The 17570-nt window shown below is 42.5% G+C and overlaps 1 protein-coding gene across 1 annotated transcript in view; it reads left to right on the top strand.

Moving 5' to 3' along the window:
- PLXNC1 (plexin C1) overlaps nt 1-17570 on the top strand; it is a 96958-nt gene that overhangs the window by 35013 nt on the left and 44375 nt on the right. Inside the window, 3 exon segments of the mRNA XM_074955774.1 lie at nt 743-842; nt 958-1041; nt 16297-16436. Coding sequence (XP_074811875.1) covers nt 743-842; nt 958-1041; nt 16297-16436 — 324 coding nt within the window.

Below are 17570 nucleotides of genomic sequence, written 5' to 3'. Positions count from 1 at the left end.
TTGGCGGTGTGGCGAGCTGAGGCTGCGGGGGAGGGGAGACAGCAGGGGAGGGGTTAGTGTCCCGGCCGGGAGCTCAAGGGCTGGGCAGGACGGTCCCGCAGGTCAGATGTGGCCCACAGGCTGTAGTTTGCCCACCTCTGTCTTTAGGTGTTTGCTGCTATTAAAGCAGGGATGTCATATGTTGTGATGTTAACAGCAGAAAGTAACACCTAATGAAATAATAGTAATATTGAAACCTGAGGGGCATTTATATTTACACATCCATTCTTTAGCACCATATTCTGGGCTTATTTTGCACTGAAAACTCTTACTGAGAGCAGTGGGAGTTACTCACACAGGATGTGGGTAGATTATGAACAAGATTATATTTATGACAGGGTTGCCTGCGATAGCAGGGGACTGGATTTAATGATCCAAGGAGGTCCCTTCCAGTTCTGTGTCCTGTGTTCCTATACCCCCAATCAACACTTTTCCTTTTCTGACTGTAATAAACACTGAGATAGGGAAGAGTTGCAGGGAGCCTCTCTTCTTTCTCCTTGGTGAGTAGAACACGGGACCTACTGGAGATTATAATACGGATAAGTGTTTTGCTCATTTTAATGTAGTTTAAAGATTTACAGTGTTGTTCTGCTAGGTTTGTACGTTTTGCATAACTTGAAATTTCATGTTCACAAATGTGTTTCTTAACGTATTTGCTTAATCCCTATATTTGATGCAAGCTGTCTGTTTTATGTATTGCCAGTTGCTCAAGATGTATCAGCACTGATGTTTGTGCCTTGTGTGAAATAAAGCATATCTCTCCCTTCGTTGCCTGCAAGCCTGATGGTTCTGGGCAAGTTCAGGTAAAACTCTTTGGGATATATAGAACTTAACATTTCTGTGGTACCTTTTTTATTATTTGAGCAAATGTATGTTTACTGTTCATTTTGATGTGACAGAATGTTTTGAATTTTTCAGGATGATTGTCATCTGATTGTCAAACAAGGGAATGTGCCAGCCACTACTGCTTCCCAAACGAACGCTACTACGCAGATGTCAGAGGTTAGCTAACATTTTTAGATAGATGTAAATGATGCACAAATTGATCAGGGGAAAAGCTCAGATTAAAGGAGGGAAGGTTGGAAGGAAGGCAAGGGTAATTATAAGAGAATTAATTGGTTATATAATTTTTGCACAGGCTTGTTTTTCATTATTTTTATTTATATTAAATAGTGCTTAGTGGCACAAACCAGGATTCGGGCTCCACTCTGCTAGGTGTTGTACATATACATAGAAAGATATGGTACTTCCCTCAAACACCGTACAAAGTACATAGACAAAGGGTGAGTAGGAAGTATTACCAGCCCTACTTTACAAATGGAGAATGAGGCAAAGAGATTAAATGACTTGTGCAAAGTCACAGGAGGATTCTGTGGCAGAACCAGAAACTGAACTCAGATCTCCAGTGTCCTAAGTGCCTTAACCACAAGACCATTCTCGCTTTCTTGATGGTTCCAAACAATCTTAAATGTTTGATAAAATTAAATAAACAGAATCAGTTGGTGCTACTCAGCTTAGCCATCAGTGGTTTGCTGATTTACTGTAGGTGTCAGAAGAGAAGTAGGTATTGAAGAGGGGTTGATTGATGGATAATAGGTACACAGAAAGTTGCTACCTATTTGGTTTCTCATTTTCTGCAAGATAGCATGGCTGCTATAAAAAGATGCTAAGGGGGAATATAGTATTCTTATCTCTACTTCTCCGGATATGTCCACCTAATTCCTTATACATCAAAATGAGTTACCTCTCAATCCAACTGCTGGGCTTAATGGTGAAGTTTTTGTATGGAATAATAAGATCACTTTTGTTTTTCAAACAGAAAAATGGGACTGTAGTATGTGCACTTCTGAACATTAATATTTTGGAGTTGATGTGTGCATAGAGTGTTAGCACTGCAGAGAGAACAGAGCAAACTCCTCTATGCCTCGTTTCAAGTGCATTAATGTGGAATTGGTAAATGGTTGGAATTGTTGAAAGATGGCTTTCTCCCACATGCCTTATCTTGGAGACACAGTGATGGACAAAGCTGTTGAAGCATTAAAAAGCAATGGAAAGGCAGATATTGTTTAGACTCGATTGAAACATTAAATGGGTTTTAAAACTGCAGCTGAAATCCTGCTTTTTCGTTTATCCTGAAGTTTGGAATTTTTACTTTGGCTTTAGAACTTTAGGGTCAAACAGTGGTTGGACCGGCATAGGAGCATTAGAAAGGGGGAAAGGCCACAAGAAACCCTCTACCCATTGCCGATCCACACAGGGCACAGCCATAATTTGGCTGGGCTGCAAGGGTAGAGGCAGGATGGCCAGTACTGCTCTGAGGTCTGCATCTAGTGGGCTGAGGTAGGGGACTGTGTTTCTTTACAGCCCATGAACCAGCTGACCTATAATGGGTCAGTGCTGTCTACACCTTCCAAGATGAAAAGGAGTACTTGTGGCACCTTAGAGACTAACCAATTTATTTGAGCATGAGCTTTCGTGAGCTACAGCTCACTTCATCGGATGCATACTGTGGAAATTGCAGAATACATTATTATATACACAGACACCATGAAACAATACCTCCTCCCACCCCACTCTCCTGCTGGTAATAGCTTATCTAAAGTGATCATCAAGATGGGCCATTTCCAGCACAAATCCAGGTTTTCTCACCCTCCGCCCCCCCACAGACAAACTCACTCTCTTGCTGGTAATAGCCCATCCAAAGTGACCACTCTCTTCACAATGTGTATGATAATCAAGGTGGGCCATTTCCTGCAGGAATCCAGGTTCTCTCACCCCCTCACCCCCCTCCAAAAACCACACACACAAACTCTCCTTACAACGTGCATGAAAATCAAGGTGGGCCATTTCCAGCACAAATCCAGGTTTTCTCACCCCCCCACCCCCATACACACACAAACTCACTCTCCTGCTGGTAATAGCCTATCCAAAGTGACCACTCTCCTTACAATGTGCATGAAAATCAAGGTGGGCCATTTCCAGCACAAATCCAGGTTTTCTCACCCCCCCCCCCCAAAACCCACACACACAAACTCACTCTCCTGCTGGTAATAGCCTATCCAAAGTGACCGCTCTCCTTACAACGTGCATGAAAATTTGGATTTGTGCTGGAAATGGCCCATCTTGATGATCACTTTAGATAAGCTATTACCAGCAGGAGAGTGGGGTGGGAGGAGGTATTGTTTCATGGTGTCTGTGTATATAATAATGTATTCTGCAATTTCCACAGTATGCATCCGATGAAGTGAGCTGTAGCTCACGAAAGCTCATGCTCAAATAAATTGGTTAGTCTCTAAGGTGCCACAAGTACTCCTTTTCTTTTTGCGAATACAGACTAACACGGCTGTTACTCTGAAACCTTCCAAGATGCAGCAAAAGCCTTTTACCCAAGACACTTCCCTCAGCACCAGTTGAGGCATTATGCCATTCAAATCAGAGTGGGCAAGATCACCAATTGGTGTAAACTGGTGTAGCTCCATCAAAGTCAGTGGCCATATGCTGATGTACACCAGCGAAAGATGTGGCTAAATATCTCCAAGTCCTGCAGCTCAGACAGCAAGCTCCCTCTCTTTGTGTATCTCTCTAGGTATTTATACTGTACTCATCAGTGTGGTAGCTGAGTGCCTTACAAAGAGTTTAAAAATATCACTCTCTTTCTTTCCTGTTTTCCTCCCTGTTGTTGCTGGGATTCTCTCATTCAGCTGAGTTGAAGAAATGAGTTTTTCATGTGCAAAGTGGGGAAGTTAGCTGTGGTGTTCTGATGCAGAAGTGACTGATCTAGACATGAGGCTGACTGCTGACACATCTGTCTCTCCCACATTCACGAGATCATAGTTTCATTGTTCCAGAGAAACTCAGGTGTTGTGGGCAATCAGGGGTCATGTAGAGAAGCAGTCGCCCAAGTAGCTTGGGTCAGCACTGTTCAGAGCTCTGTCTAAATCTTTTAATTTGATTCTGTGTTCAGTGAGGAAGCTAATGCCATTTAGCCCAGGAAAAGCATTATTTTTCAATGAAACTTTACGCATCTTTCTGTTTGATGATTTCTAGTTTTTAATAAGAAATAATTTAAATTAAGTATCCTACATGCCTTTAATGTGAGCTCCTTTTCCCTGCTGAACTTGCACCCTCCTTTCTTATATGTCAGCAGTAAAATGAAACTTAGAGAAATCCTACTTTCTAATGGGGCTTGTTACTAAGTTTTGTGAATGTCCTTCTATGCTGCTTTGGCAACGTAAAGGGATCTCAATGGGGTATAAATGGCTCACTGAGACTGTTCCCTGTGAAGAGGACCTCCCCAGCCAGTTTAGAGCTGGCATAAGGACTTTACACTAGCTCTGCTCCCACTTCCAGGTGTAGGACATTGGTTGTTGGCATGATGTGGGTATAGCCAGCATCTACTGCTCTGTAATTATTCTCTGCTTCCCAGGTATTCAGGGTGTAAATTAAAGCATCCCTGAAGCTGCTCTAACTTACTTGAGAGGTCAGAGAGGCCTGTGCCAAAGACCCTGAATATGGGAAGCGCCATAGCTTAAAGCATCAGGGTTCCCCACTATCCTCTGGCCATGCACAAATTGCAGGAATAGAGTAATGGAGAATCAGGCCCTGCATTATATTTTAAGTTTAAAGTCACTGTTTAAAAGGTGACTATTCTAAGTGCTTTAAAAATCCACATGCTGACTTGGATTGTCTTGAAAACTCTGTTTCATTGGACTGTGGGATAGAGTTACTGGTTCAAACTTGGGGTCATTTGAGCAAAGCATTCCTGATTTACAGACCTCCTAAAAATTATATGTTTTCAAAATCACCTGGTTTTTATAATGTTTCTTGCACACACCTGGCACTCAAGCTATGACTCTAATCCTTTGCACACTGATCTGAGCCACTCAAGATTTATCTCCGCTAGGGCACAGTACTCACTGTCCCTTCATAGAAGCAATATTTCAAAAGCTGTTGAGGGTTAAGTTTAGAACTCCTGGTCAGCTCAAGACTGTTGCCCTGAGACCAAAGTTTATGTTTTAAGAGCTGATATTTTGAAGTGCTCTAAAATCCCCGTGCAGACTTGGATTTTACTTTAGAAGTATTGTCAAGGAAATTAACATTTGTTGAATAGAGGGAAGATGAAAGGCTCTAGTAAGCAGCTGGGGTAATGTGACCATGACTCATGCTCTTCAGCTGTTTTCTGAATAATGGGACTGAGTGTGATCAGAGGAAAGCAAGTTGCTGGGTCACTGGGTCCAGAGGTTTCTGATACACAGTTCCCTAACATGAGCTGCTCATAACATTTTCAGATTTTTATAATTTTTTTTATGCAGAGCTAGTGAATACAGGGGATTAGAGCCGTGCAGGGTGGGGGTTCTGTACATTTGCTAACCATCTCCCCTTAGGGCTGTGCTCTGGCTCAGCCACACAGTGGCCATGCACCCATAGATGACAACCTTTATTAATATAAGGAGTTATCCGGATACTGTGGTTAAAGAGCCAGTCCAATGACTAGAGCTTTGATGAAAAACTGGGTTTCGAGAAATGTCATTTTTCTATATATACTTGATGAACAAGAAGTCATCCTGAAAAGGGCCATTGCCCTCTGGGAGCTCAGAAGCACTGACAGAGCAGAGCCATAATGGAGGGAAGTTGGGTACCTTCCACTCCAGTGACGTACTTGGAGGGGAAGGGAAGTGGAGCCATTGGTGATCTCCCCCACTCCCACCCCACTGCCCTACAACAATCCCCGTCCCTCAAAAGTTCCTTCCATGGCTGCTCTACTAGGCCAGGGGAGGGGCTTAGAGGCGCCTCTTCCCTCCGGTGCTCCTTGATCAAGGGACTCCTTCCCTCCACGATGCCTCTAGCAGTGGGAAAGAGGCTCCAGGCTCACCCTTCCCCACCACTGCTGCTGCTTCTAGGGAAGAAGGGGAGGCCAGAGCAGTGTAGGAGAGAAGGGGAGGGGGTCAGAGCCATGTCTTGGGGGATGTAGGGTGGTCTTCAGCCCTGCCCCCCAAACTTCCCAACATCTACACTCCCAATTCTTGTCCCCCCTTCAAAACATGTCCCTGGTGACTCAGTGTTAGTACCTGCATCCTCTACCCAGCTCTTCAACCCTTGCTGCCCTCCACCCCCCACCTCACACACACACTCACTTGTGCTCAGCCCTCCATAGGGAGGACCTGGCTGTGCTGGACTGGCAGAGATAAGGGAGACAAGGAGACTTTGTAGAGGCAGTGAAGGCAGTAGTATACAACCTGTGCATTTTGTGGCCAAGGAGCCAGAGGCAGTGGAGAGGAAGAACTGGGCTGTGGTAAATGGAGAAGCTGATAAATTGTTATTAAAACAGAACGAACCCCCCCCCCCAAAAAAAAAAAACCCCAGCCAAACAAGTGTTGCGTTAAGATTGCCGCATGGTGCCTCACGTTCTTCCAGAACATCGAGTTCAGCTACATTAAAATCTCTGGAACCATAAAATTAAGAATTAATGTAATGTGAACTTAAACTTCAGAAAACCAGGAAATGCAGAATTAAAGTTTATATCACCCCTCAACACAACCTCACCTGCTCTTTTAGAGTGACCTTCCAACACACCAATGACACGCATACAGTACTAGCGCTCTACCCCTACTGACACTGCAGAACTCGCTGAGAACAGAGCACATGGGCATTGTCGGGCAAAGTCTAATACCTTCTCCTTGCTAAGGCAAAACTTGGGTTTATGTCAGGTGTAGCAGTGTTGGATCCATCCACATACATCCTCTATCTCTATTTTAATCACAATTGTTAACAAAGCGAGATGAATACAACAAAAGGGCGGGGAGTCTCTGGGTGCTGTTTCTGTTGTTACAGAGTATTGCTTTGAGTCTCTCCGAGAAGGTAGCAGGGAAGAACAGGTTAACCAGACCTGCTGGCCTCCGGGAAGGTAGCAGGGGAAAGCGTATAGATTAAGCTACGATTACTAAACCTAAGTCCTATTGTTCACTGAGGTATCAGGGGCAGCAAGAAGGCCTAAGGGCCAGGCTAAGCTACTCGCTGGAATAAGGAGTAGCAGGTTCAGAAAATCTAGGCTGTGTCACTCGCTGACCTGTGCCAGGTGTGACGAGGAAATTTGATAAGCTATGATTTCAGAATCTAGGCTGTGTCACTTGCTAAGTAATACCAGGAGTGACAAAGAGATTGAATAATGACAGGTTTCAGAGTAACAGCCGTGTTAGTCTGTATTCGCAAAAAGAAAAGGAGTACTTGTGGCACCTTAGAGACTCCTTTTTTTTTTTAAAGAGATTGAAATATCCATGTTAAGATGTTTAAAAGAAAACAGGGTAAGCCAGTACCAGAGGGAGGAATGAAGTCAGAAGGAACTCCAACCTCACCTTTTGTTAAAGAAACTACACCTTTTAAACAAATCCTTCAAAAATTTGGACACAGTCCTTGGACTAAACAAGCCCTAGCTGATGTCTGCACTATTTCGGACCTACAGGATAGATTGGCTCAGTATATCCTCATATACAAACCTTCTAGTGCTGCCAAAAGAGATGCAGCAGCAATTTGGTTGTTGTGGGAGGCATGTAAGGATTCTTACCTCCGCTTGTCTTCATGTAAAGAGGAAAAGGCACAAACGGAAAAGGGAGCAGACAATTGGAAGGTGCTGGCTACAAATACCCAAAGTCAGCAGAAAATAGTGAAAGGCACTCCAGGAATGCAAAAAGAGAGAGAGATTCCTGGCAGACCAAGCTAAAGCCTCTGAGAAAATTGAAAGAGAGAATCATGTACTCCAAGGTATGGTAAAGAAATTAACCTTGAAGCAGGGCAGAGCACCTGCAAATCATAGTCGTTGTGAATCACTAATTAAAAGTCTGAGACAAAAATTGGGTTTTGCCTCTAAACAGGTAGCAGCCATTACAGCAGATGAAGGGGGAGAAGGTACTATGTAGGGCACCCCCAGGCATAATTACAAAGAGAAAAGAGAGTGAAAAAGTTAACTCTGCAGAGGCTGGAGAGAATTAAGCAGCTAAACTTTGTGAAAATGTTAAAAAGGAAAAGGGTTAGAGAAAGAGCATTCTTGGTTTCTTTGCAGCCATTCTGAAGGAAAAATGGGCCCTTTTCCAAAGGAATGTCTGTAAATTAGCCAGGCAAAAATAAACTATCTGATTAAAATCATTTGACTATGGACAATTTAGTCAAATTTGCTAAAAGAACATAAGAGACATTATTGGAACTTAACTGCCTCAAATGTATAGAGGGAATGTAAGATGTAAAAAACAGAGCAGTGTGGAAGGGATGTTAAGGAATAGAAAATGTGTATGTATCTATCTGTGTGTGTGTAAATATGTAAAGTTCTAAGGACCAACTGGTTTTGTTTTTGTTTTAAATAATGCCACTAAAAATCCATTTGACTCTTTAATTCAAAGTTGCAAAACTGACAGACCTTTTTGCCAGACACAGGTGATTAGTGTTGTTTGGCTTTGGGATTTGGCATTTAACTCTTAAGAGGTAACTCAATGCTTTACAAAATTTAAAATGTTTTTAAGTTGTGGCTGCAGCAGGGCAGTCAAAATCAGAAGAATAGGAAAAAAAAAATTCTGGAGTTTGTTTGTTTGTTTTGTAACAAAATAGCAGATGAGAGCTGTAGTAAATAAATAAATAAGAAGAAATTTAAAAAGACAGTGCTCCTCTGAAGCAACAGCAGGGGTGAGGTGCACAAAACAAAAAGAAGCAATGATAGAAACACTGAGTCTTAAAATGGCTCTGAATAATCAGACTGTCGCTTTGATAAAAGTACATGAAAACTCTGTAAGCAAAAAAAAAAAAAGAAAAGAAATAGTTACACTTTATGTAAAAATTGATATGGATAATGTTATAGAAGTTAAACTATGGAAGGAATCGGTTTCAGAGTAGCAGCCGTGTTAGTCTGTATTCGCAAAAAGAAAAGGAATACTTGTGGCACCTTAGAGACTAACCAATTTATTTGAGCATAAGCTTTCGTGAGCTACAGCTCACTTCAGAATGTGCATTTGCCCCAGAACATGTGCAGGGTATATTGCAGAAGGGGCAAAAGAAATGCAAACATACCATGCTACTTAATTAAAACGCTATTAAGGCTCCAAAGGGAGCCACAATAGGTTGGGTTTTCTTTTTCAGATTGCTGTGTGTTTTGGAAGCAGGAGTTAAAAAAGTGATCAAAACTCTGGTGAAAGTTGATTGTGTCCCTTCTAAGATAGAGTCTCTGAGCTGCTGATGGCTTTAAATCCAAAAGCAGGAAGCGTCTGTGAAAATGCAAATGACCTAAATGATAAAGGAAGGAAAGAACTAGCAGCACAAAGGAGCTGCAGATAAAGGACATATCTGGTCAGCAAACAAATTGTCTAAATAAAAGGCATGGGATAACAAGATAATTTGAATAAATTTAATGATAATAAGTACCCCTGTAACAGTGTATAGTGTGTATGATTTTTGGAAAAATCCATTAAGGTCATATGGTAATGATGCTTCTCAGCTATTACCTGTAAATAAACTTAAAGCTTAACACAGCAGGAAAAACGTTATAAACTTGGTCTGCTGTATAAGAAGGGAGACTGAGGTACCCCACCTCAGGGATTTAATGACTAAACAGTGGGATAATTTCCCCATAACCCTTAAAAGATAGAAGCCATTGAAACCTGGCCTGCCTATAGAACAAAAAAACAGGAAAATATGGGGGTAATTCCTCTGTTTTGCCTGCAATCAGCAAGGGTATTTGTAAAAGAAATATTTTAAGCAATAATCTGCCACCCCAAAAAGGGGTAGAAACATGTTCTTTTGTCTTTCAGAAAATCAGGAAAAGCTAATGCCAGCTGAAGAGCAACCCAATACCATGAATATACTGTCACAATAGAAATTGTGTTTTGTGTTCTGTGTTTTGTCTTGTCTTGTTGCTAGCACTGTTGTGTGTTTAAAAAAAAAATACTGCAGACCTGTAGGTAATTAAAAATAAATTAAGCTCTCTGTCCCAGCTACAGGACAGCCTGATACAAAAACAAGTACATGCCAATGTGGACTTGGTCCAAATTGGTCTGGGTAACCTAAAAGCCCAATGGAATCTTTGGCAATGGCTTAATACTACCACATGGATTATGCATAAGAAAAAATTTAGAAATAGGAAACTACACAGCCATAGCTATGGAATGCACTGAAATGCAGATACTTGCCCTAGCTACTTTGGAACACGAAATGTTCTGGGTCATATTGGGAAATATTAAGGGTTTGATGCATTTGTTAAAACAAAGAAAGAGATCATTGTTTGACACTTATCAATATGAATGGATGCAATACGTTTCCAGTATTGTAAAACCAGACTTGTTAATGGGAGAAATTGTTGTCAGAATTGCACACCAACAGTCCCTGGAGGCAAAGGTATTGAAGGTTAACCCACTCCCCATATTATACATGGGATCCTTCTGGCTACCCTGGACCTTGAGGCAGTGGGCTGGGGAGGGAGGGAAGCTATTGGATACTAGAGGTTGTACCGAATGGACTCCTCAAAAGTGGGTGTGCCTCACCTTCCCTGTTGCCCCAGAACCTTGCAGTAAAGATACATCACTAGGATCATGTATGTGGGATGAATTGAAATCACAAACTCAAATTGCCTCACAGTACCTTCTCTTGAATAGGCTACATAGAAAGTGACACTGACGATTATAAATCTTAGTGTCAAAAGGGGGATTATGTTGGATCATCTTAAAGAAGTTCTGTATTAAAGTCACAAATGAGTTTGATTCCCCATGGTTTGAATTCCAGGGTAATACTGGTTAAGAGGTCTCTTGGTCTTTGGTACTGTTTCTCTCCCTCTATGTGTGAAACTTGCAAGCTGCTAATTGTGTTAGTACATTCTAAGACAGAGTCTGTTCTCAAAGAGTCTGTTACAATTCTTTGTAACAACAACTACTCACACAGAGAGAGACTCAAAGCAATACTCTGTAACAACAGAAACAGCACCCAGAGACTCCTCGCTCTTTTGTTGTATTCATCTCGCTTTGTTAACAATTGTGTTTAAAATAGAGATAAAGGATGTATGTGGATGGATGCTTGGTGTGGATAATAAGTGAATGATCAGGGAGGTGCCAGCCTAAGAATCCAGTGTCCATCGGCTGAAGAAGGCGTCAAGTGAAAATAGCCAGAGGACCCCCGGAGGGCAGACGGGAATCCACCCAACAGCCTCAAGAATGGGAGAACCAAAGAACAAGATAACATCTGGCAGCACGGAGCCGTCAGGAATGTGCCATCTGCTGATTGATTCAGCAACAGCATGATGAAGCAATTCCCATAGACTGGCATAGGAAGAAATTCCTATAAAAATGGACTCTAGAAAGTGAGAACTTTGGGATCTGATTCTGCAAACCAACTTCCAGGAGCATCAGATGAGCATCTGACAAGGCCCTGCTCCCTCCTCATGTCCAGGCCACCTGGCCAGTGGCTTGGCATGAGCTGGTAACTATGATAACAACCTTGCAGAACCTGTGTGTGTGTGTTTGTAGGAATGAATGTGTGAATAAATATGAGATTGAATGGAATGTTGTAGCTATAACTAACTGCTTACTATGATTCTTTCTGTATTCACAATAAATGTGGTATTTTGCCTTTTCCCCTTTAGTAAGATCCTGCTGGTTTTTATTTTATTGGTATAACAGCAGACAGGAGCTACTTACACCCAAACATTGAGCCTGTGCCACACAAACCAGCCCACACTTGCTAAATGTTCCCACTCCTTTTCCCTGGCCTTCAGGATTCCCTTTGAGACATTGCCTTCACTTAGCCCTGGAGAGCACAGTCATGTATGCCACTGGACTTCTAACAGTCCCTGTGACAAGAAGACCCCTGTGCACCGCTCTTGACATAACCTGTGGAACTCAGTGCTGAAATAAAGCCTACCTGACACCACATGTACACCTCTCCTTCTACACAGTAATGGCTATACCAACCTGCCCCAAATAATCCCACAGTTCAGAACAGATAGACACGACAAAGTGAACACAGCTGGGGTGCATGCAGGTAAATGCTGCCATTCAAATCTGGAACTAACCACAGCACAAAAACAGTGGCTCATTCTCTTAGCTGTTCTTTGTGTCTACTTATTATGGCATCACCCCTACTAAACAATTGCCAGTGCCACGGTGGCACAGTTAAGGTTGCATTGCGGGGAGGGGGAGTGGCGGCATTTATCTTAACTCTTCATTTCCTGATCTTCAGAGATTTTAGTGTAGCTGAACTTGATATTCTGGATGGGCATGAGGCACCAATGGGTAACCTTAACTCTCCCATAACAGAGGTTTTGGGCAGTTAATTTTTATAAACATCTATGACGGATTTGGAGTTGCCTGTAGCGATTTATGAACATTATGTGTTGTCTGTGTTATTGACATGTTTACTGTATGCATATACCGAGTTAATTCAAAAGCAGTATTGTCAGGAAATGCACCCAGGAAGTGGGAGGTGAATCCAGCAAACTCTTGAGAGACAGTGCAAGAGCTATTCATTTAGATACCCTGACTTGCCCCCTGTTTGGCCTGCCAAGCAGGTGTCCCCAGGAGGGAGCTGGTTCCTGTAGGGAGAGGGGATCACAGGATCCAAGAGGGTTTAAAGAGCCACATGCTCCCTCAGGAGTCAGATTTTTGAGACTGAGAATGCGGAGCCTCTCACGTGGGATTCTGGGAGAAGTTAAACCTGCTGGGATCCTCATCAGAAGGATGGATAGGCTCTGGGCAAGGTAGCACATGTAGACCTTTTGTTGTTTTTAAATTGTTTTTCTCTTATGTTATGCCTTATGCCTGTGCTTAAATAAACAATACTGTTGTTTTAAGAAGGCTGTTTTGGGTCACCATCATTAGGGCCCTACCAAATTCACGGTCCATTTTGGTCAATTTCACAGTCATAGGATTAAAAAAATCATAAATTTCATGATTTCGACTATTTAAATCTGAAATTTCAGGGTGTTGTAACTGTAGGGATCCTGACCCCAAAAGGAACTATGGGGCGGTCATAAGGTTATTGTAGGGGGGTTGCAGAACAGCTCCTCTTACTTCTGCGCTGCTGCTGGCGGCAGCGCTGCCTTCAGAGCTGGGCAGTTGGAGAGTGGTGGCTGCTGGCCGGCTGCCCAGCTCTGAAGGCAGCGCAGAAGTAAGGGTAGCAATACTACAACCTCCCCTGAAATAACCTTGTGATCCCCTGAAACTCCCTTTTGGGTCAGGACCCCCAATTTGAGAAATGCTGGTCTCTCCCATGAAATCTATATAGTATGGGGTAAAAGCACACAAAAGACCAAATTTCCTGGGGGAGACCAGATTTCACAGTCCGTGACATGTTTTTCATGCTGTGAATTTGGTAGGGCCCTAACCGTAATCCATTTGTCACAGCTCCTAAAGGAAAGAATCACAGATGCCAAACCCAGTCAGACCTGCTGGGTAAGCATGGTCCATCCAGGGCCCAGTGTATGAGAGAATCCTGAGACCTGAGGAGTGCACGTAGAGAGGGGACAGAGGTGCAGCTAGCTTTGTAACCATAAAACCACAGAGAGAGCATACGTAGTTCAAATTTGGGGCTTAAACAACCTCGAATTGCTTTAAGTTTAGAGGTCTGAATCTAAGTTCCCTTTAAGCTGTGTGGCTATGCTGAGCCTCCTCCTGCACACCGAACCCCTCATCCCCAGCCCCACCCCAGAGCCTTTACCCCCAGCCAGAGCCCTCAGCACGCCCCCTCCCTCGCACCCTAACCCTCTGCCACAGCCCTGAGCCCCCTCCCACACTTCAAACCCCTCGGCCCCACCCCCACCACATGAATTTTGTTATGTGCACCAATATGAAGGCGATGTGTCACACATCACCTCCATATCGGTGCACATAACAAAATTCATTCCACACATGAACATAAAAAATTAGAGGAAACACTGGTGTGAATGACACTGCTCTGAGAGTAGAGAGGGGAAGCAGCAAATCATGGTGAACACAGTGTGCTCTCATAGAATAAATTAGCCATGTTTTCTAGACATATATGCATAAAATGAACTGGAGAACACGTGGTAGAAGCTTTCGATATTTCAGCAGCCATGCTGAACCAAGCTCTAAATCGGGCAAGGGAGTGTGTCAATGGGTGTGCCCACAAACAAACTCATTAAAAATCTGGATAATCACAAAACTCGAAATCCTAATGGGTCATTTTAAACTTGTAATACAACTAACTTTTAAAAAATAGTTAAAAATCATTTACCCTTGAAGGCCCCAGCCAGTTTGTGGTTTTAGAGTCATACTTTCCTATATTTTTAGATATTTTTTTCTCACCCCTGTTGTGTGAATAATGCACACAGAGGAAACTAACTGATTATAATACAGTGGAAACAGCTAAACTAACTACACACACTCTGCTGTCAAATGCACCAAATAAACAAACTGAAATAATTAGAGAAAATGTTATTTTTGTAACAATAGTAAGTAAAAATAAAAAGTCTAGAAAGAAGTGTGACTATTAAAATTGGCCATGTTTCTTTTTAATAGGATGAAATTTAATAGTGAAAAGTGCAAGGTCATGCATTTAGGGATTAATAACAAGAATTTTTGTTATAAACTGGGGACGCATCACTTGGAAGTAACAGAGGAGGAGAAGGACCTCGGAGTATTGGTTGATCACAGGATGACCAAGAACCACCAATGTGATATGGCTGTGAAAAAAACTAATGTGGTCTTGGGATGCGTCAGGCGAGGTATTTCCAGTAGAGATAAGGAGGTGTTAGTAACGTTATACAAGGCACTGGTGAGACCTCATCTGGAATACTGTGTGCAGTTCTGGTCTCCTATGTTTAAGAAAGATGAATTCAAACTGGAACAGGTACAGAGAAGGGCTGTTAGGATGATCTGAGGAATGGAAAACCTGTCTTATGAAAGGAGACTCAAAGAGCTTGGCTTGTTTAGCCTAACCAAAAGAAGGCTGAGGGGAGATATGATTGCTCTCTATAAATATATCAGAGGGATAAATACCACGGAGGGAGAAGAATTATTTAAGCTCAGTACCAATGTGGACACAAGAACAAATGGATATAAACTGGCCATCAGGAAGTTTAGACTTGAAATTAGATGAAGGTTTCTAACCATCAGAGGAGTGAAGTTCTGGAACAGCCTTCCAAGGGAAGCAGTGGGGGCAAAAGACATATCTGGCTTCAAGACTAAGCTTGATAAGTTTATGGAAGGGATGATATGATGGGATAGCCTAATTTTGGCAATTAATTGATCTTCAACTATTAGCGGTAGATATGCCCAATGGCCTGGAATGGGATGTTAGATGGGGTGGGATCTGAGTTACTACAGAGAATTCTTTCCTGGGTGTCTGGCTGGTGAGTCTTGCCCACATGCTTAGGGTTTAACTGATCGCCATATTTGGGGTCGGGAAGGAATTTTTCTCCAGGGCAGATTGGCAGAGGCCCTGGGGGTTTTTCACCTTCCTCTGCAGCATGGGGCATGGGTCACTTGTTGGAGGATTCTCTGCGCCTCAAAATCTTTAAACCACGATTTGAGGACTTCAATAGCTCAGACATAGGTTAGATGTTTGTTACAGGAGTGAGTGGGTGAGATTCTGTGGCCTGCGTTGTGCAGGAGGTCGGACTAGTGATCATAATGGTCCCTTCTGACCTTAAAGTCTATGATTCTGTGATTCTTTAAAACATGACTGGCTAGCTATTGGGACATCACCACACATATTGTCATTTTTATACACAGGAAGATGCACATGTAAATTACTTTTCCTTGAAATGTGGCTATATAGTACTCAAAAACCTGTGTATGGCTTTAAAAAGTGTCCAGTGAATCCAGCTTTATCCTGTTTCTTGTCTTTTCATTCTAGAATTCTAGCCAGCCATACCATTTTCAAGGCATTGGCTAGAGTTACAGTTTGTTTCTCTGAACTCTTTCAGTGATCATAGGTATTGTTTCAGGTTGTGCTTTTTCTGAGTTGTTGAACAGTAACATATAAAGCTGCATTTTAAAGTGGATTTCTGCAATACATATCTATCAATATGTTAGATTGCGCTTCCTGTTGGTAGTTTTATTTCAGTAGAAATGCAAACGTTAACATTGCTAAAATTAGAAGACTTGAAAAGGAGTTGTGGTTTTCATCACCTCTCAGGATCGGATTCAAATATGTTACAATTAACAAGAAAGATGAATTCTGATTCATTTAAAAATATTTTAAATGCATAGCTCAATGTTCATTTTTTTCGATAGCTTGTTTTTTAACCAGATTTTGTTTTGTTTCCAATAGCCTATCCGCAGTATTTCCATAGAACCTTTATGGATATCAGTGTTAGGTAAAAGGGACGTGGTAGTCAAAGGAGAAAACTTTAGCGAAGCATCAAACATTACAATGGTGTTGACTGGAACCAGTGGCTGCAAACAAGACAAGTGAGTCCAAATAATACAAATATTTATGGGTATATTTTTAGTACATTGAAAATTACACACATACCCCAGAGCCAAATTTTGCCTTTAGATGCGCAGGCAAGTATGCAACTCTCATTGACTTACAGTCAAGTGCAAAATGTGGCCCGTTATTTACGTTAATGATCCCTTAATTAGCCAAGTGCTGAACACATCCTGTAAGGTGCTGTGACTCTCAACTCCCACTGAAAACAATGGAGGAAATACAGCCCTGCATTAGTGCACAGCCGAAGGGATGGTATGGGTAGATGGGAGGAGCACGTCTCATTCTGGAGCTGCCAGAGTGATCCTAGTTCAGCCCTTGGTACTAGTAAGGGATGTTCTGAAGGCTTCCCTATCTCGCGCTCAGGTGCCATTGCCCCTCTGGGTGTTGCAGCAGGTAGAAAATAGTTGGGGCACAGGAATGCCTCAGCCATGTTTTGACCCACCCCAGCAAATCCCAACCATGCTTCAGAACTCTGCCGGTACTGGAGACTTCAGTGACAACGGAGTGCATAGACTGTGCGGTGCTCAGTGGGACAGTTTGTGTAAGTGCCTGTTCACCAATGTGAATAAGAATTGCACAGTGTAATCCTTAGTGAAATAGACTAGATTACCCTAGATTAGTGATACCCAATCTTGAAGAGTCACTTCAGAGGCACAGAGAGATGCATGCTAATTGTGCAATGGAAACCTGACATTGCATTACGCAACTTCATCATATAGCCACAGTGCAGTGTTTGGGTACTGGGATTATTTTGTGGCACACAGCAACTTCATTCAGCTGACTATCTGCCTTTTCCTCCTACCCCTTCTTCTTCAAGTAGTATCCCTATGGGTGCTTCACTGTAGGTGTGTCTGCGTCCCTGCGCTGCTGATCAGGGAACTTTGGTAGCAGTCCGTCCTGCCTCGCATGTGTTGCTCCTTGCCTGCCATGAGGCTAGCCAGCATTCACGGGTGACCCTCCTCAGTTCCTTCTCAACCACCCTTGGCTAGAGACATAGCTAAAGCAGTCCTTTCACAGATTGTTAACTCCCTTTAGATTTGCTAATTTTAGCTTCCCTTGAAACCTTTTTTACTTTCTTTCCTTGTTTGCATTTTATTTGGCCTTGACTAAAA

The sequence above is a fragment of the Natator depressus genome, chromosome 1, assembly GCF_965152275.1.
Source record: "Natator depressus isolate rNatDep1 chromosome 1, rNatDep2.hap1, whole genome shotgun sequence".
Classification (NCBI taxonomy): domain Eukaryota; kingdom Metazoa; phylum Chordata; order Testudines; family Cheloniidae; genus Natator; species Natator depressus.
Note: the sequence above shows the minus strand (reverse complement) of the source record. Positions and strands in the feature narration are given on the sequence as shown.